This window comes from Accipiter gentilis, chromosome 9 (assembly GCF_929443795.1).
Source record: "Accipiter gentilis chromosome 9, bAccGen1.1, whole genome shotgun sequence".
NCBI classification, from domain to species: domain Eukaryota; kingdom Metazoa; phylum Chordata; class Aves; order Accipitriformes; family Accipitridae; genus Astur; species Astur gentilis.
Genome location: NC_064888.1, coordinates 27,459,537 through 27,480,576, shown reverse-complemented (window position 1 = coordinate 27,480,576; position 21,040 = coordinate 27,459,537). Strand labels below are relative to the sequence as shown.

The window sequence follows — 21,040 nt, the reverse complement described above, 5'->3', positions numbered from 1 at the left end:
TGCGATTCACTAGCACATCAGAAAAAAAAAAAGACAAGGGAAAATTCTGTGAATAAATAAAGGGTGAGAAATACTTAATCATAGTGGGTGCATGGTGGTGATTTGTTTTAAAAGCCCAAACTATATTTAATCTTCTATTAAAATAAGTAATTCAGTTTCTGTTACATCTGAAAATTACAATTATGTTAGAAGCTATCCAAAATCAAATACATCAATAACACTTTTTCCCACGTATTTATCCGCCAGACCTTTGCATCTGTAAATACAAGAAAAGGATGCTCTTCATGTCTCTGTTTTCCTGCAAAATTTCTGCAGGTCTCTAATTACAAACATCTCCCTGTAAGCAGGTGACTGTATTCAAGGGAAAAAAGATATCTAACTATTCCAGCCATAATTCATACATTTTATGTCCATTCTGTTATTTTTCTGAAGTTGTAATATACAAAATTATTCTGTGTAATTTCAGCATCAAGCGTAAGAGCCACAATTTGACCAGGCATTGATTACTTGAAAAGATTTTTTTATCATCTGTAGTTAAGCCTCATTTCTGAGTTAGTATATTGAACATTGTAACCCAAACTTTCCTCCCTCCTAGTCTCATTCCCACAGCAAATGTCCTCAGAAGGGAAAATGTTGAGTTGCACCAAAAGTTTAACAAGTGATTCCTTACTGTATGAAAAATAATGATTTAAGTTTGCCAGTGAAGTTGTTCATTGTATTCACAGAACTGGTCTTCAGTGCAAACCAAACCCTTCTTGATAACAGCCCATTGAAAATTCTTGGACATCACTACAGCTAATTAAAAACAGGTGGATTCTTCCCATGTGGTGTACCAACCAGCTGAATGAAATGTAGATAACTTGTATTAATTGTTAGAGAAGATTTTTTTTTTCCCCCATGGACTTTATTGGAATGCTAGACTTCTTTAAAGCTGTGATTCTGAACAGAAAAAGAATTGTATTTTAACTGTAATACCCATATTACTTTGTTTATAAAACCTGAATTTTAGTTGGCACTGTAGAGAAGAGAAGGCCCTGAAGGAAACTTAATTTTTGAAACCTGATCTCTGTGTGAAAGTCTCTGTGAAAGTCTCATATAAAGGTTTGAAAGGTTTCATTTAGAAACTCAAATTTACATAGTTAAGTTCTATGATTTTAATTTTTTTTTTCGTGGTGTCTGTTATATTTTTCAAGACTCAGTTTATCTTTCAGAAAAATAAAAGGAAATGCCTAAATAAGATAGCAGTACTGCAGAACATGAGCTGTGTTTACCGAGTGTTCCATTTATGAACTAAATGTTCTGTTTAATCTTGTGATTTATTAATAGTTAGATAGTTCTCTTTAATTTCTAGGAGTTTGTTTTATGTGCATTAATGATACTGGTTTCAGGCTACACGCTTAGGGCTATACGGGAGATCCAGAGGTACAGAGCAAGAGACCCGTGTGCTGCTGACTTGTGCTGCATTTTCATGGAGTTGCCAGCAAAGTTCAAACTGCCCTCTTTTTCTGGGCAGAATGAATAGAAGGCTGGAAAAACAAATTGGCACCATGAAAATTTTTCAAAGACAGAACTACTTGTACCTAAGCCAGATGAGAGTTCTGAAGTGCATGTATCTTTGCCCATCAGGCTATGCAGAACAGTCCAAATATAATATTTATATTTAATGTCATTGTAATAGACCTCAAAGACGATCTCTCTGTAACACAGCATATAACCAAATGACCCAATATGAACTGGAATTTATGATGTTAGTCTTTCCAAGCCTGGCCAATTTTAATTTTGGGACTTCGTTTTTTCTTGACTGACACAAATTCTGTGCAGCCTCAGAAGAGAAGATGAATAAAGAAACAGAATAAAATAATAGAATATTTCACGTATTTACGCTTTCTAGTTTAGATATTCAAATTTTTAAAACAATTTTCCAATTTAGCCACTGTATGCCACCTAAAAAGTCCAGGAAATCTTACAAATAAGACAAATTGAAACAGTCTGTGGTCTTTCATCATGGCACTGCTGAAAGGTATTGCTAAGAAGGTAGTGAAGAGTTGGTAGACTAGAGAACTATTTAATGTCTTACATATGATTTTTAGTTTGAGAAGTAGAAGGAAGATCTTGTGAGATGTGGAGTTTCCTAGTTGGTGGCAATAGACTGTGCATATATTGGAGCATATTTATATATCTAAATTTTATATTTTGTCGTAAACATAGGCTTCTGGGGGCTTTCAGATGCCTGAGTGCATTTCTATCTTTATTGCAAGCTATGTCTCTTATTTTGAAATGGAATTTTGGGCACTAGAGAAGTATATTGTAAATGTTACATTAAAAGATTCATTTCTCAAGCAGTTTGAATTAGATTTTTTCAGAGATAAACATTTCTTCTGCACATTGCATAATCATTAGATCTGTTTAAAAAACAATTTCTTGAGCTTCTAAACCAAATTGCATTTCTTTTGTATATTGTAAGGTTTTTAAGAGTGCATGTCAGAATGAGTGAAAGTTTGTATTGCATTGCTTCTGAAATAGCTGGGAAAATATAGCGATGAAAAATTACTGAAGTAGAAAGAGTCATTTGTGACAATGACAGTAGTTTCACATGAAGAGGACGAATAGACAACTTTTTCAATAGCTTGTGTGCAAGGCCAGTTTGCATGTGTACTTAATGGTGCTGGTACTTGATGGGCCAGGCATAGCTTAATTACTGAATTTTTACTATGCAGAGGTTGCAACACGAAAATGTTTTTGAACTAGTCTGTTTTTGTGGTAAAGGGGTGTTTTTTTGTTTGTCTCTCCTATAGAAAATGAAATGCTTTCTCTGTATCTATCAGCAATTGATGGTATCATTCTTTGTACATTCCTGCCGTAGCAGCCACTGCAAAGCAACTGTATTGTCCTCTAATCTACTGGAACAGTTTTTAACACCTCCCTTACTTCGTCAGCCTTTTTGCTTACTGGGAAGCCCAACAAGTACCATTGCCAATGGTAATTTAGAATCTACTAGTGAAGTGTGGGCATTTATCAGCGTTACAATTTTCAAGTTGAAGCCCAAATTCATTTGTTGACATATTTCTTGAGTGTGCTTTTATTTAATAAAGAAGAAACTATGCACTTCAGGAAATGGTAATCTTTATTTACTGCTATGGTGGGAAAATGTAAATGAAGCAGAGAATTTTGTGATTAGTACTTTACAGAACAGTCATTTACTGTAATTACATGTTTTTAATCAGCAGTATTACCACGTTCTATTAACCAGATTCTTTCCTGACTTCTTGTAGGATTCTGAGTAACAACAAGATCTTATGGTTGAAGAACGGCTCTTTCTTTGGACTGAGATCCCTGGAGAGACTGTGAGTAACTGATCAGCCTCGTTCCACCTTCAATTAAAAAGTCTTTGTATTTTAAATATAGAAACAAACGTCGGATAATGAAGTTGAGATTTCCTGAACTGTATTGCACAGTAGAGTTTCTAGGCGTTCATCAAGTTAAGAAGCAGCATAAAAATGAGTGAATGGGGGTGGACTTGGAAAATACAGGAAAGCACTGCCATCAATTTGGAACTAAAATAAACATCCAGTCAAAGGCTTGTACTACACTATGTACACTATCACAGTGAAGACTGATATATGTAATGGTAACGCTAATATACCCGACGTGTAGTTTGGGTTATTTAACTCATTGGTCTCCAATACTCCCATTTTAATTCTATTCTATATGTTAATTATATTCTGAAGAAATTGGACAGCATTTATCACTGGAGCAGACAATGATATTGATAAAGCTCCATGACCGTGTATTTCTAGCCAATATTTGGAGGGGGGAGGAGCAGCTCAGGAGCAACTAATGAGTTAGGACGAAAACATTTGGAAACTTCGATGGAATAAATAAGCAGTAATAGCTATACTGTAATAACATGGCTTTCTGTAATATAGGTCACTCATTTGAGAATAATCATGTGAACAAGTCTAAAAGGCTATTTTTTATATCTATAGGCAACTTACTTTGCCAGTACATCTAAAATGAATAATTATATCATGCCTATCTTACAATATCTCCTGCAGCTTAAGCTAAATTATTTTTATATTGCTTTGTAAGAATACCTTCATTATGTAGAGCTGTTGATAGAAAATAGTTGCTACATTCATGAATGCATGAATGTATTCTGTTTTATGAATGTTTCCATATGCAAAAAAATTACATATTAAAATCAACTTTCGCTAATATTTTACTATATATGTGTGATGTGCATGCTGTTTATAGTTGTGTAATAAGGTGGGTAAGTGTATGATACTGAGATATTTGAACATTATAACTGCAATTTAAAAATAAACAATGTATTTCAAGGTCTGGAGCAATCCCTTAAGCACCTTGAAGGATTAGGATAAAGCTAACCATCTGAAGAGTTATGTGAAGGAATACTACATTTTCTCTGCATATAGTTATAGATGTAACAAACACTTCTTTAATATTGGCAATATTGAATGGTATGGAATGAAGAGTATTATTTACTAACTGGTTTAATCTTAGGTGTAGCAATGCTATGAAGTTTATAAAGAAGTTTACAAGTATTTTAGACAAAACAATTTAGAATAGAGGATAGGATTACAAATTTATTGCAAGAAGGGAAATTAGTAAATTAAATTCTAATGTACTGCAAGTAAAGCATTAGTATTTAGAAATAACGGAAAACATTTCCTCTGGGGTTTTTTAAGGTTTAATTTACATTGGGGAATGATACTGAGCATGTACTTTTAAAAACTTTACTTATCTAATTAGAGAAATACTTCAACCTGAAAAGATATTGCAAACAGTATTAAGAACAGTGAGAAAACAAAAAAATGCCTTAGCTGTGTAGCCTCAAGTATCATCATCTAAACCTTCTTAATTTTATTGTACTGATTTTTCATAACCTTACAGATGAAATAAGTGAGTTTCATCTCCTCTGTATATAATGTTATTTGGCCATGATGTTAATACAAAATCCATAAGGGGTCCTTGAAGCAAAGACTAGAGTTCAGGTGATGACATTCTCCTCAGATTCAGATGTTCTGTTTCTTGTTCTCTGGTCCCATACACTTCTTATCAATATCTGCAAAGTCCCAGTTTCAGTTGGTGGGAGTGAGAACAGCTGGAATAAATAATCTAGGAGGTGGGTGTGAATGAACTACATCTGGATGAGTGCTCCTAACCCTTGGACCAAACCTGCCCCAGCTTTGCCTTTTCCACACAAGCTAATTCAGAGCGGTCCTTCAGGTGCTTAAAATGGAGAACTATGACAGCAACTGCTTGCTCTCGATGCTCATGGCTCATCAAAATAGACTAACAAGAACTTTTATTCCTTGCCTGAAAGGGGAGGTGGAGAATCTTAGGAAGTACAGTAGCAGGAAAATCCAGCTTCCTTTAAGATAATATTAAGTTTACAAGATCAAGTTCTTAGAAATGTGGGTGTGCTGAAGTTAAGGATTACTCATTTAATTTGGCTTTGCACTCCTTGTGGTCCTGTTCAGAACAAAAAATTAGTGATGTGAATGCCATAGAGACAAGAATCATGTGTGTCTGTAATTCTTTTGTGGTTGCCATGAGATCATGAGCCAGAAGAGTGTTAGCTTACGTGGAAAACGAAATCATTCAATGTCAAACTCGAAAACTTCTGAGGAGAAGTAAAATTTCAGGTGGAACTGAGTGACTTGTATATTCTGGCTCTTTCCTAACCTGGAGTGCTCAAACCTTCTTTCTGAGCTAGTGACAACTTTCCCCTTATTGTTTTATTCTGTCACAACAGGAATTGGATTACAGAAGTGTTAGTCCTCCCAAGTTCTCAACAGTATGTTACACAAGCGAGATAGTGGTGCCCACTGAGCAGTTGTCTCAAACTAGGACTCCTCATTTTATGCAACATTAATCATGCAAACTGAGAAACATAAGTTGTTTGCCCCTTAACTGTCCATTCTAAGAGTAAGACAGAATCAATTTATTTAAAGCTGACTATTGTAGAGCTCTTATATTATGCATGAAATGCAATTCTTTCAAAATATAGTTAGACCTAGTTTGTATTTGTTTCTGCAGACTTCTCAGAAAATTGCATTTTTTTCAACCATAGCGTGAATATTACAAGGTTTCTATTTCAGATTGTCTTAAATTGTGTTACGGCTGTAAAAGGAAATCTGATACTAGGTTTTCAGGGGATACAAATAGCCAGCCAGGAAAAAATGTGCTTGGGGATATAGTTATTTCCTTTTTAGTAACAGAAAGATAATCCTATATTTACTAATACTTTATTAATATTAAAAATGAAACATTCAATAAAGTCTGTAATAAAAACTATATAATAGTGATCAAAATACATTTACAAAACATTAGTATTTTTACTGGGCAGTTTGTAAAAATGCCTTGAAAAACACCATCTCACAAAAGGTGCTTTTTCTGTATTTTGTATGTGTGTGAACAGTGACTCATGAGTGGTCTGTAGAGATGGCACTCTCCACTTAGTTTGAGTTTTCTGAAATTAAGAATTGCTGCCTTGTGCTGGTTTGGAAAGGTGGCTCACAAATGTCTTATGGCATCCGGATCATGATGCACATCTGTGCCAATGGGCTTACTTTGTAGTACTAACAAGAAGCATTAAGAAGTGACTATCATTACTTAAATACCATGCGAGAATAAAAACTTTCTCTAAATGTCAGTGTTGTATGGTGCTCGGTTATATGGGCCTTGATTTGGAATAAAATCAGAAGTGTAGGTAAGAAAATAAACCTTTTTGCAGCAAATGTGGTAAAGAAACTGTTAAAATATGAAGAGCTTTGTGGAATTTAACTGGAAGAGATCTACAGGCCATAAATTCTAGAGATGAGAGTGAGCACCTTGAATGCATTTCTGCAATACACCCTGTGGAGATGGCTTCACATTCAGGAGGCTGAGAATTCAGTTTGGATCCGAAGCTTGCGGCAAAGACTTGACAGCTTGTAATGGTTTCGGTTCCAGTGCCTTCCCTGTCTGTAGTCAGTGTCCTGTTTTCTTGGGAGATGCATTAATGTGAGCAGGACAGCATTGGTTGTTGCAGACATTTGAATAAGTTTTTCATATGCTCTGGGTACCATGAAAGAAAGGTAAAGTGGGCTTTCCAAGCCATGAAATAGTGAGGTAGTCCTTTCAAGTAAGTCTCCGTAAACAGTCAAAACAGTGATTTGGAGGATCTGAACAACTGAAAAATTAAGTGTATTTCATTTGATGGTATAGTTATTCCATAAATTGGAACAATATATTAAATAGAAAAATCTATGACTTAGATTTTGCTTTTTTAAAAACCATTGTTATTTATTTGTGTGTTTTTTTAACTTACGGGCATTGGAGTTAACCATTGCTATTACCCAAGGAATCATAGGCTAGTGCAGACTACCAAGTTACTAGCAGATACCTTATCATGGCCGTATATGGTATGAACCCTGCTCCAAAGACATTGCAGTCTCTGAACAGTGTGCAGCAAAGTGATATTATTAGTAATGGTTGTGGCAAGTCCTTTTGTGCTTGAGAATATTTGGGCATCCGTAGTCCACACGATGCTTCTGGGGACAGGGACTGAGTTTGCTGGGCCAGGTGCTCCAGCTGCGCTGGACCCAAAGTCAAGATCTAGACTAGAAAACTAAATCTTATATCCTCATCCTGATGTCAGCTGGCACAAACCAGTATGTGTATCTGAGCTATTATCCACACTACTAATTTTCTTACCCTCCCCAGCAACCCCTGCATCACAATTGCCTGGATAGCCCCTGTCCTGTGCTAACTCTCCATTTTACCTCTAGCTGGGGGCAATCTGTCGTGGCTGCCTCTCTGCTGTGGGCTTCCTGGTGCTTAATGGGGTGGATCTTGTACTTGACATTTTCTGAAGTGGGTGTATGAAGTCTCTCCCTCTATTCCATAACCAAATGTACTTTTTCATGAAGTTTATAGGAGCATAATTACCTCTGAGAGTGCTGCTCCTTTGTCCCCTGTGGCTGAAACTCTTTAATGGGTTCAGAAGCTATTTGGAGGGAACCAGCAAATAAAAATAAACAAACATACACAAACTGTGATTGCATAAGCAGTGTTTCCTTGGGAAATCGGGGTGAAAGATCACTAAGCAAGATTACACATATTTTTCACAGCTGACCCAGAAGAAAAGCATGCCAGGCACTAACACTTCAACAGTGAACTGTTTTACAGAAACTTGCTGTTACGTTTTCCCAATATTCCTAGAAATGTTTCTAGACAAAGAAAAATACTGAAGTATTTGCAAGAAATTAGCATTGAATTTATTTTTTGTTTTAATTTTATTTTTTTAGCTGTATAGGTCAGTCTTACTTGACCAGGTCTCACTTAGATTGCATGTACTTTTATTAAGTGTTGCTGTATTGTAAAGTTACCAACTGTGTGGCAGTGCTGTGTAGTCACATGTTGTTCTCAGTTATTATTAGATAAGATTGCATAAAACCTACTTTAGTAGATTTCAGTATGACATTCTGCAACTATATATTGTGCTGTGCAATTGAACTAATAACACATTAACTTGAGGGAATGAAAGGGCAGGAAAGGCAGGCAAAACAAACTAGACCATAGGAAAAACCCATGTTGTTAAACAGCTGGTATAAAAAGATGGTATTTGGGTGTTCTTTAGCAAAACTCAAGTTATGAAAGGGTAAAACATAAATGTTTTACCTTTTGATATAGTGATGTGCTGCTTTAAACATGCAATTTATATTCTTTAAATTACTGGCCACTTCATTTCTTTTCCTGCCTATACTTTTGAAATGTGCGTGTGCACACATACACATGAAGAAACAGAGATGTTCTTCCTAGGCACTGTTAAGGATTGGAAATATGCTTAAGCAAATTGTTGAACAATTTTATTTTCAACACATATGTATGACATCTTTCAAGTTAGAAACTTCATTAATTAAATTTAGAATTTCATGTTCTTTTTTGGATTGTTGTAAAAATAGAACAATACTAGTTATTATAAACCAATAATGTTTCAGAATGACAGCCAGGATCCAACTGTACAGCTTTTTTCTTTTTTTTTCTTTTTTTTTTTTTTTTTTAAAAGAGCCTGCAACTAAGGAACTAAGGAGTGTGCCCCTAACTTCGTGCAAGGGCTATTAACAGAAAATAGATTAATAATCTTGCAGACCTCAAATGACCACTTTAATTGATCTCAAATGCCGTTTAGCCATGTTTGGAGAAATGCTGTGATGTTACTCAGGGAAAGGGCAATTTTAAAACCTGTTTCTTAGAGCTGTTTGTTGTGTAAGTAGTCATGGTATGACTGAAACTGTTTGGTTTTATCTAGTTTTTGTATTTGGAGAAATAGCTAGTTTTTGTATTTGGAGAAATAGGGAGAAGGGAAAATCAGTGCAAGATCCTTTCAAGCATCTGAAGTTTTCTTGCCAATTTTTTTTGTATTTCAAGTCCCACATGGATTTAATAAATTCTCTAGTTGTAGTTGATAATGATAGCAAATAAGTTCTTTGTTTAAATTCACCTTAAATAGTCTCAAAGAATAAAAAGACAAATACTCTAACCATTATTTTTCCTTGTCTAGTAATATGTCTAGGAGTCCTGGGGAAATCTAAGCAATTTTTCCTTTAAAATTTCTTATTGTGTTGGCTCATTGTAATTGTTTACAAAAACCTCATTATGCTGCGTTACTATTTGAAGTGGTTGAGCATATTCCAGTAGGTGAGGAAGGATGGGAATAGTCATGGGGAATGATTTTTCTCCTGGAGCAAGATTGTGCTTTCTGCACATACTCTAAACTAGACTGAAAACAGTCCATATTCCTCTCAGTGCTCATTGAACTTTGAAATACCCTTTTGGTTTCAGTGTCAGATTAAGAGATTGTCTTTCTAATTATGATGATGTTAGTGTTTGCATGAAGCAGGATAGTTGCCTTTGTCACTTCTAGATGCAGCTAATACAGCAGGCAGTTTTTAAATTGATGTTACATATGCTTGCCTGCAATATATTCAGTACTAAGACAATTATAAATATTGAGCTCAAAAAGGAAAGCTCTGAAAAATTCATGAACTACTGAAGTTAAAGTACTTGTTCTTCCAGAGACACAGCTATTGCAAATAACAGGTTTGAAGGGTTGGAGATACTCAGAAAATAAAGAGCTTTACAAATACAGGAAGAGGGGGGGGAAAAAGCTATGAACAGATGTCAGACAGCAGACAGATCAGAAAGAGGGAAGAAAATATTTACCCATATAATAATTATTTATCACCTAAAATTAGAATAGCTTGTTGTGAAATGAATGTGTTTTAAGGCTTATCCTGGAGCGTGGAGAGAACCAATTTCTATTTCACTCAAGAAAATGAGTGTTTAAACCAGTAAATTGGGCCGTATTTTTCCGAGTTTAATACACACAGGTGCTTAGCCATCTCAATTTTTCATTGATCATGAATGCCATGGTCAGCCACTGAAAGATAGTTTTGTCTGGGCTTGCACCATATCTCTGGGTTAGGACCAGATTACTTACCCATCCCGGGGCTCCTTCTGCATCCACCATGGCTCGTCTTCCCTTGTGGTGGTAACAGCCTGGATGCTCCGGGATTTTGCCTCCCATTGGTGCTTGGTCCTCTGCCATGGTGATAATCTTGGTCATGTTACTCAATAACACCAATGTCACGTTTATTCTAATACAGACAGAAGACAGAGATGTCCATTTAAATGAATGTGTTCTTTAAATATCTACCTTCATATATTTGTCAATGAAGTTTGTAACATTTAAATGAATTATTGCTAAATAATTAAATGCATGTCAGAAAAAAATTTTTTTTCCATAAAATCCATTTAGTTCCATAAAATCCAATTTCTATAAAATCATTTTAATATCTTACAATTTTAATGGCATGGATTGGTATAAGTTTGATATCAGACTGAAAGGAGATACTAAAATGATCGTTGTAGCACCAGAATATCTTCAGTTCCTTACTTTGAAGATATTTTGGTTAGCATCATATATAGGTTCCTCATTAATGTTTAAAACATTTTAATTATATCTTGTAAATCAGGCAAAAATACAAATTTCTGTATTTCTTTATTTCTTTATTACAAATAAAATGTCATGTTGTAGTAAGAAGTTTCCCATATCACCCTGCTTAGCTAAAATTATGTTATTCATAGTGGATAAATTTCCAACTGACTGTTGAAGTTAGACAACTTTATTGCTTGACAGTATTTATTTATTGACAGATTACTTCTGTCATCATTTGATCCTGGAAGATGCTATCTTTTAGGCATTGCATTCAAATAAAAATACAGCTTTTTAGCTACTATGTCTTTTACTTAAAGGTAGTTAATCTTTTTTAATCAAAAAGGTGTTTGTGTAAATAGGAAATTTCATGCATACTGTAGCATACAGTCAGGTAATATAATACTTATATATTGATGTTAAACAAAAGAGTCTTCTGAAAGAAGAAAATTTTTGGAAAGAAGATGCTTTTATTTGAGACAAATGATTGGAAATCAAGGACTCTCTTCTTTAAAACTTTGCCATAAATTTTCATTCATTCTTTGTCACACTTGATCTCTCTCCCCCTCTCTATGTTTTTCATCTACAAAATGGTATTGCTTACCTAATATCTCCAAATCTAGTAATACTGGGGGATTTCACTGTATCTAGAGAGAGAAAACGTTGGAAGAAAAAGTATATTGATGTTTATGTAATACTGATTATTTTACATTTTTACCTTATCTGGATAGAGTAGTTTATTTATTTTTGATGCATTCCTTCTAGCCTGACTGGGAAGCAGTCTTAATGGGCACAAATACATAAGTGCAGACAGAGGATACTGATGCTCAGTTGACATATTTTGTGCAGCTCCACGCATCACAAAATTCAGTTGTTAGCTCAGTTTACTAGTAAATGTAAACCACACTTTTTTGTATGCAGTGGAAAGGCAGGTTCTATAGCAGAAAATTGTCCTCTGTCAGAAAAATTTTCAGCTTTGACTACAACAACTGAAGTAACTCACTAAATCCCATGGCACCGATCGGAGCATGGTGTAGGCTGAATAGCACATGGGGTGCATGGGTCTTACACAACGGTGGAGACGACTCTCAACTTGTCATCCTTGGCTGTCGTAGTGACAAGGCTGAGGCAGTGCTGGCCCATCTCGATACCTGAGAGCGCTGTGACAAAGGCTAGCAGAGCTGCAGGGGTTGTGGCTGAGGCCATCCTCTTGTCTTCTCAACAGGCTTTTTAGGCTTGGTTTTAGTCCAGGCAGAAATGTGGTCTATTCTTTCAGTAATATAATCTGGTGTAATCAAGTATCACAGGGAAAAATACCATGGATCCATATATAAAACACTTGTATTAACATACTGTCATTAAAAATTGATAGAATCTTGCTGGCAAATAGGTCTACTTGTAAAAATATATTTTTTTCTTCTTGGTTTTTTAACGGATAGAAGACAGCTGTAGCTGTCCTATTGAATGTATACATTTTTTTTCTGTGAAAAATATTAAATTAGAAATATGCCGAGCAAGAGTTAATGTAATAAACTGAATCCTGACCCAGCACTAGGAATTTGAGTTTGCAGAATTGATATTCCCCTTCTCCCAGTACTATCATCACAACTGACATAAGCATATGTATTTTCTGCGTTCAGTGTTGTAAGTATAAAACGAGAGAGATCCACGGATGCCCTGATTACTGTAGCTTGATGAAAATACCGGCCTGGTTACATAAGCAGCAAGAGGCAACAGCAGACATGAAGGATCCTTTGAAAACGTCATGGAACAGAAAACTGAACTTGGAAAAACCACTGTTGGTCTTCACATAGAAGTAAAGTAGTGCAGGGTAAAATGCGTTTCAAAGTAACTATTTTTTGGCTGTAGGCAGTATTTCAATGAATTGCACAGAAGGAAGATATCTAATTTGCAACTGTTGCATAGAAATTTTGAGAAACCAGAGAAGAAGAAACAGAGGCAGGATCAATGTCACAAGTCAAACTGGGTAAACTTAATAAAAAAATCACCTTTTAATTTTAATTCTGTGGTCCTTTATGGATCTCTTGATTGCATCCTATGACTAACAATAAGCTACTCATTTAGTAATGCAAAAGCTGAGTATGTGCATTTTTTGATGCCCCTCCCCCCCAAAAAAAACAAAGCAAGCAAACAAAAAGCCTCACCAAACTCTCTGAACTCCAGAGTCTATTATGTCCTAGTGTGCAGTATCAAAGAGAGATTTAGCATTATATCAGAAATTATAAAACTCTTGTTATTCTTAGTATGGTTGTCAGAAACAGGAGTTAGAAATTAAAAGGAAAATTACATTACCCTCTTTCTAATAGACGTACGTACTGTCTTACAAGCAGGAAGTCACTATCAAAGCACTTGTAATGTAGTCTGACAGAAAGATAATGTATTTTTTTCCTCTAGTCATTTGTTATTTACCAGTTCAAAGTTACAATACAGACTATTAGACATCACACACTTTATATTTTAGAGGATGACAAACGGGAAAATACCCTGTATGCCTACTTGTGGAGAGCGGCTACACCATAATGTGCAAAAAGAGCAGTAATTCTAAAAAGAGAGGATGTTTCCTTTTGGGTATTACAGTGCCTTTTAAAAATAGCGGTGATTAACTCTGAAAAATAGGTTAGTAAAATCAGTCCCATAATTTTAGTGCAAGGGTCCAGAACCAAGCGTGTTTCCCATCTTTTCTTCCTACCTTAAGCCTGGTTTTTTGTTTGTCTCCTAAACTGCCACATTCATTTCTCTGGTTCTTGTGGTATTTTTTTCCTTCTGATAGAAACAACATGGGCTATGAGGCCATGTCTTTGCTCTTAATTCCATGCTTCATAATGAGACATAAGACTTGCCAGCACTGCATTCCCTCCCAGGCGCTGCTCATTGGCGTGACGGGCGTTTATGCCATTCTGAATGTGCTGCAGGGATTGCATTCCTCCAGTTCTGGCATGAAACCATGGTTTCAGCTTGGGCATGAAGTTGCCAACTGCTGGTATGTATGTGGTATAGTAAGGATATTTAAGATGTCAGTGGTTTGCCAGGTTGCATTGCTATAATTTTGAGTGTAACTGTTTGCATTTTTTCCCTGACAAAACAGATTTCTGTTGGAAATGCTAGCATGGCAAAATAAAAATGTTCTGTGAGGACACAGCAGTTACAGGAACATCTTTGTCATAGATGGCAGTATTTCATTTCAGCTGTTTTGTATTCACATAATATGGAATCTTTTTGGAATGATAACACTGAACTGTACCACTTAGGACTGATGCAAGCTGTGTATCTTTTCTATGAAGAAATAGCAGACTGGTTGGAGAAGTAGGAAAAACAGGTTTAAGGACAGTTTGTGTGAAGTAACAGAGCAGCATGCTGGGAAGTCAAGCTGATAAAAATAAGTGTTAGTTGATCGATAACTGAGCTAATCTTGTGAAGTGAGCTGCAAGGCAAGTTGACAGCAGAGTCCTTGTGTTTGGTATTTTGTGGTTTTTATCCCTCAACTGTAGGCTATTGATGGAATAATGTTTTCAAACTCAAAAAAATATTATAATATTTCTTGTATTCATATGCAATGTGGTCCTCAAGTTCTGAATAGGAACATCTCAACTTTATGGTGATGTTGGGAAAAAGTCAATATCAGAAGAAAAGCTCCAAACTCCATCCTTCCATCCCAGAGAGTTTTCTGGGCCCTACTGGTACCTTTTTCTTGTGTCTCTATCTCTGACTTGATTATCAATTGACAGACATTTATCATTTGCTTACATGCAAGAAAAAAAAAGTGATTCTGTTCCAAAAGTTCTTGTCTATAGACAATCTGTGAGGTCTGTGATGAAAATGTGCTATTACTCATTCATATTTTGCTGGTGTATAAATCCTCCAAGGGTACCCAATGACCCTGGGAGCTTGTTGCTCTCAAAACTTCTGGGGATGTCTGCAGAAAGCATAGCTTGTTCTCTGACACTTGTACTTCACCAATAATCTCTGAGAAGGCAAACTAAAAACATAGAATTGAAAAGAAATAGAAAGAAGGGCTACATTTTATGCCAATTTAGTTTAAAGAAAAAAAAATCCCCAAAATGAGTTGTCTGAAGTAGTTAGGAAAGCTGATGTAATATAACAGCTGTGGGCAGTTTTTCTCCCCACTTCTTAATATAGACAGAATTGATTAGTTGGGTGTAGTATAGTGCTGCATGTGTCAAGTAGGTACAAAATGGTTGTTCTCACGAGAAAATTGCATGCAGACTTAGCACATGATAAGCTGTCTTGTGTTAACACAAATTGCCTCGTTCTTGAAATGGAAAGTGACTGGGAGAGCTATAGAGGATGTTTGTATAGTCTGAGCTATGCACATATTCTGAGAAAAAAAGAATTACAAAATTCCTCTATACTCTACTTTAGAAAGTGTTTGGCTGAGGAGAATACAGAGAGAAGCATTGTGCTGGAATAAAAATGTGTATTTTTATTTGCTTGTGAACTTGAAAGAATAAAATAAAATTGTTCTACACAATGATAGGGAGCTTCATCTTGTAGAAATAAGCAGTTTGAGTTAAAGATAAGCCACTTGAGTTAGCATAAGGCAAGAAACTTGTTGAAGCATAAATAAGATGTTCTTATCATGTCTTTATAACCCAGAAAACTGCCAAAGGGGCAGCTTGAATCTCTTAAAATTAATTCATTTCTGTCTATGAAAAAATATGAAAGATGCTAACTCAGGAAAAAATATTTTAGTTGTAGGTACCTGAAAAAAACCAAGTTTATTAAAAAGCATACCCTCTCAACTGTAACTGTAACACTTCTGCTGTGATGCTATAATTAATGAAAATTAATGAAAGACAATGAAAAAAAAGTTTTTGAGCTAATGTACATTCCCCAGACACATGGTGCATTTGTTATTTTCACCAAGTGTTCTTTCCAATTTTTTTTATGTTCAATATTCACATTTGTTTCTTAATGCAAAGTAAGTTAATACTTTTTTAAAGAGCTTAAAGACATGCTTTTCAGCTGAAATGGGAGTTTAAAGTACATTGTGTTCAGAACAAAACAGTGTTTTCTGTACTGTGTCAGCAGCTAAGTTGAGAATTTGGTAGCTTTTTTTCCCCTTTGTACCATTAATTGCTTTTAGGTATTTCTGAGAAGTGCAAGTGCCTCAGAAGGGACAATTCTCCTATTTGAGTGAATTTTGAGTACTGTATTAAGCTTTCCTACTGTACAGAGTTACGTGAACTTACAAAAATATTTAGGAATGTAAGACCAGAATGGGTTGCAGCCAGGCTGAGTTTCCAGGGATAAAAAGAAAATTTATTCAACTCTGCCTCTCATCATATACACCATAAACTAGCCAGTCCATTAATTGCTTTCTAGCACTCCATTAAGAACACTGAAACTTCAGTTCAAAATAATATCCCTAAAAATTATAATGTGTCACAGGAGAAGAAATTGTAATGTGTTAGAGGGGTTTTTTAAAATTTTCTTTTTACGTGTCTCTGCCACTGTAACCAATAAATCCTTATCAGTCCAAATCTGACAGTTACTTTAACCATGAGTATGCCAGCAAGGTATACCAACACAGACACCTGAAAATTTTTCAGTACTGGACCAGTTCAGGTTGCCAGCATAAACTATGCATCCAGTGTTCCCTCTCAGTCTTTTTTAGCGAAAGGGGAGAAGCGCTGCATCAAGCAAGAAGTAAAAAAATAGTTCTGATCCTTGCAGATGCCTGGAGATGATTCAGCTCCGGACAAGCAAAAATTCATGTCACAAGCTGCAATTTCTAACTCTAGTAAGACCTGTCTAGGCATAAACCCCCTTCTGTAACAGTTTCAAACTGTGTTTTGAACTAATAATTTGAAGGCTGTTCCAGATCTTTATTTCTGTAATAGCTAAACTTTTTAAAATTTCTACTTTTTCTAATCTGTGATCTAAATGTACTCATAGCCTATTTTTATCCATATGACTTTATAGTACTGTTATCCTTTCAGTTGAACTAATCACTTTCTCATTGTAGGGTTCACCATTTATAAACAATGGTGTAATACTCACTTTCCTTGTCTAAGCAAGCCAAAAATATGATAATCTTTTAGTGACATCATGAAAATAACCATGAAATGTATACATCCTTAAAAAAAATATTTATGGGCACAAAGCCTGAAATGTATCTACAAGTAAGTTTATTATCTGCAAAGATTTATTTTGTATGTAATGACAATGTAGTCATTTTCTTATAGGCTAAAAAATGGGTTTGAATCCAGTTTATTGAATACTCAGACAAGTACAATTTCAGTTTAGTTTAACATTCAGAAGTGGTGTTCATGTTGTAAAACTTTTATACAGCTGAATACAAGGAAGACCCCTCTGGAGAATCTACATGCAGTAAATATCCTTGGGAAATTCACTGGAATTTTAGGGTTTAGGAAGTCTGTGTAAAGCAGCAGCTTTCTCTGGTCTTGTGTAACCATCCAGCACTGACCAAATTGTCACTTGGAGAAGCCCAGTGAAACTTTAAAACTTCCTGCTGATGATGTTGAATTGATTTCTACTTCCTATTTTTATTTCTGTTGTCCCTATTTTCAAGTTGAGTGCTGACATTACTGGAGGGGTGGGGGAGGTTCTTTTGCCTTCTCTAGAACTGAGAATTCAGTAAATATATCATCTTTTTTTAAAAAAATTTTAAATTCAAACTGTCATCTGCACAGAGATAGCGGGTAAAACACAGACCTCTTGTTACAGGGCTTCTCTCCTGATTTCCTTGCGTTCAGGTTTATGAGTAGTGGTCTGTGATGATTGCTTTGTAGTTTATCTGTGTCAATCAACTAAATGCTTTTTCTTCAGAAGGAAAACAAGACATTTCACTTTTGTTTTTTCTTTTTTTCTTATTGACTATGTTATTGCACAGCAGCTGCTGCCTGGTTTCATATACCTATCTACTCATGTAGTCAGGTTCTGTCTTACCATAAGAGGAGAAAATTCATCTTAGCTAGTAGTTCTGACATAATTCTCCTTCATTCAGCCATTTCCTACTTTTCTACTTGCCTTGTTCTCATTTATGTTAAGCAGTGACAATGAAAGGAAAAACATTTAACAAAAGTAGAAAAATGGTATCATAAAATCATAAATATTTGCAGAGGGGTGGACGATGCATGTGGAACACGGGAAGGCACCAAACTGTCTGGAAGGGATTAGCAATAGCACATCTTGGAAATGGGCTTTATGCAGACTTTCTTCTTTTGTTCATACTGACATAAGGAAATTTCTGGTCTTCCCACTTATGTGTTGAGTTGCTGTGCTAATAGATGCATGTCCTAAAGTTTTGTTTTCTCATTTCAGGTCTGTCCCCTTTGAAAATTCCCATAAGTTCTCTGTTTTTAGGTGACATATTCATTTCCTAGGCATGTGATTCCTATACCATCATAAAAAAAAAAAAAAAAAAAAAAAAATCTGTCCTTTGTCATTGTAATTGTGTTCTTACATGGTTCTGTCTGCTTATTCTTAGTGTGTTGAAATAACCTACCAAGACATGTACTTCATTTTTACATGTAGTATTCTACACCTGTATAATTATTTAAACAGTTCCATAAGTGTGCATGAAGTCCTGTATTCTTTCTTACTTTTGGTCCATTTCCCCCACAAATCCAGTAAAACATTTTCATGTGACAATTCCTCAATAAAAGAATTAGGGTTTAATTCTCACACAAGTGAGCTAAGCCAAGTTTCATTTCTTCAGCTTTCCTAATGCCTCTCAGTAGCCCTTGTGGCTTTCCACACCTCCATGTTATGGAGGTGCTACTCCCTAATGTTCCACTCTTTTTCACAGGAATAGCCCGTGTTTCCTCAGAAAACATAGCTGGCATGCCGCTGAGCAGCCATTTCATTAGCAAGCATTTTAGGAAAAAAGATAGGTGCAGGCTGGGAAGTGAAACTGGTTGATATTTACAAAGAACATAGAACCATAATTTATGAAGGATGTATACTGGACACGTGAAGTTGAGCGTATGTCAGCAACCAGAGCATGAACTCTTCAGGACTCTGGGCTCATGCCAACGTATGCAAAAGCCGGTATAGGCATGTCATTGTTGCTGCTGTTTCTTTAACTTGTGTAACATGCTAAGACGTGGTATGCCATACTTTCTTTTGCTAAATGAACCTGGCAAATTCGTTTCTTTAAATACTTGATGTGTCTTAGGTTGAGGTTCAATGGACTGAAACTGTAGCATTTTTAATGAACTGTAGAGCGTTAGCTGTGCACTTTTATTTATTTATTAGTTTAATGCTTGCATGTTTCAGAGGTGGTAAATCTGTTGCTTTTGTGTACACTATTGAAGTCACTGGTGGTACATTATGAAGAAGTCCCATTGATTGCCCGATTTTCCTGGTAAGTTAGTCACGTATAAAAGCAGATGTGGATACTGTTTTCTTGAACTGGATTTACACAAAACTTAAAACTTATAAAATAGCTGAGAAGGGTAAACAACATGTACACTTTGCGATCCACAGTCAGACTTCCATGAAATGAAGAAAAATTTCTGAAACCAAAGCTTTTCTGGTGACCTATTTAAGTCATTGTGTAGTTCAACATTTAAAAGATGATATATGGGATATATGAAAAACAAACCCTAATGAAGTGTGGTGAGCCAGCAAAAAGCAGACAGGACCATGCAAGGCATTATCAGTCTTGCAGAATGACTGAAAGAACCTTTTATACTGGCTTACAGATTTTACTGTCAAACTTTAGTAATGGGCTAATGCAAAAAGAGTAATCTGTGAGAGCAGCTGCTGCTGACTTCCCTACTTCAATCCACAGGCTGAACTAAAACTAGAAATGGTGCTTCTCTTGTTTCAACACTGAGATAGTAGTAGAGTTGGGCAACTTATATCGATCTTGATTTTGAGAATGATCCTTTTATATGCAATATTATTTTGGTAGTATTACCTCTAGCTCATAAGTCAATGTTCTGACATTAAGAATAGCACGAATCATCAAGAATTTCTAACTTAGAGCTACACAGGAGTGTACTGTTCACATCAGTTGCTAGGATAAATTCAGGTTAGCTAAGTATAAACTGATAGATCAGAACAATACTGTCAGTACGGCAATATTTGTTCTAAATGCAGTTACCTTTCATTTCCCATTGAAGTTTCAGGCTCCTGTGTGAGACAGAATGAGCATGGATTAAAAAAAATTTAAAAAGAGAATGCATGTGCATGTATGTATAATATCAGTGCCAATTTTCCAGCAGTGAGCCTGAAGGAAGGCAGCCTGCCTGCTCCACCACTCACCCAGAAAATTAGCAATACAGTCAATCAGCCAATTACCCAGCAAGCTATCTACATCCCAGAATGCTAAAAGTCAAAGCAATTTTTTTGTTGTTCTTTACTGGCATTTCTCCTTTTGCACATCAGCTATTCTGTGCATTTTCTGTACGTTAAGTTTGGGAATGCATAAGCTTTATTTTCTGGCTTATTTGTTTGTATTTTCCTAATCATATGTTTATTTCCTTTTATTATATGGCTGAAAACAAGGGATTTCTAAGTGTTATTTTTATTACTGTTATATTTGCCTAAGTGTACCCGTTTAGTTTTATCCTACCTGGCTTTATAGAATTAGATTGAAGGTGGCTGTTTTGCTTCTTACTTGCTCCATTCCTAACAATGTCAGAGAAAAGACTTAAGGGAACAATGCAAGAAGGAGCTGATAGAACCAGGAGACACTGCTGCAGGTCCTTATCCTCTGACCCCTCTTTGCTCCCTCCTCCTCTTCTCTCAGAGATGAGGTAATGGAAGTGATTAGAGTTTACCACACCTTGCCCAGGAAGGTTACAGTTCAAGTAAGGAAAATATCCCTATACATACATACACCACCCCTTGATGATTTGTGTTTCCTGTTTCCAGGTTGTATTGTCTATTATTGCAGGTAACCTTTATCAGAAGATTTTTTTAAAAGCTAATCAGTGATTGCCATCACAAAATTGATTGGTTATTACCAGAGCCAAAGAAGTATTGTTTATCTTAACCTAAATAAACCTCTCTCTCTGAAATGAT

General features: G+C 35.7%; 1 protein-coding gene across 1 annotated transcript in view; it reads left to right on the top strand.

Annotated features, from left to right (window-relative positions):
- Positions 1-21,040, top strand: part of ADGRA1 (adhesion G protein-coupled receptor A1) — a 290,403-nt gene that overhangs the window by 40,407 nt on the left and 228,956 nt on the right. Inside the window, exon 2 of the mRNA XM_049810494.1 lies at positions 3,273-3,344. Within this exon, the coding sequence (XP_049666451.1) occupies positions 3,273-3,344 (72 nt within the window). The remainder of the gene's footprint in view (positions 1-3,272; positions 3,345-21,040) is intronic.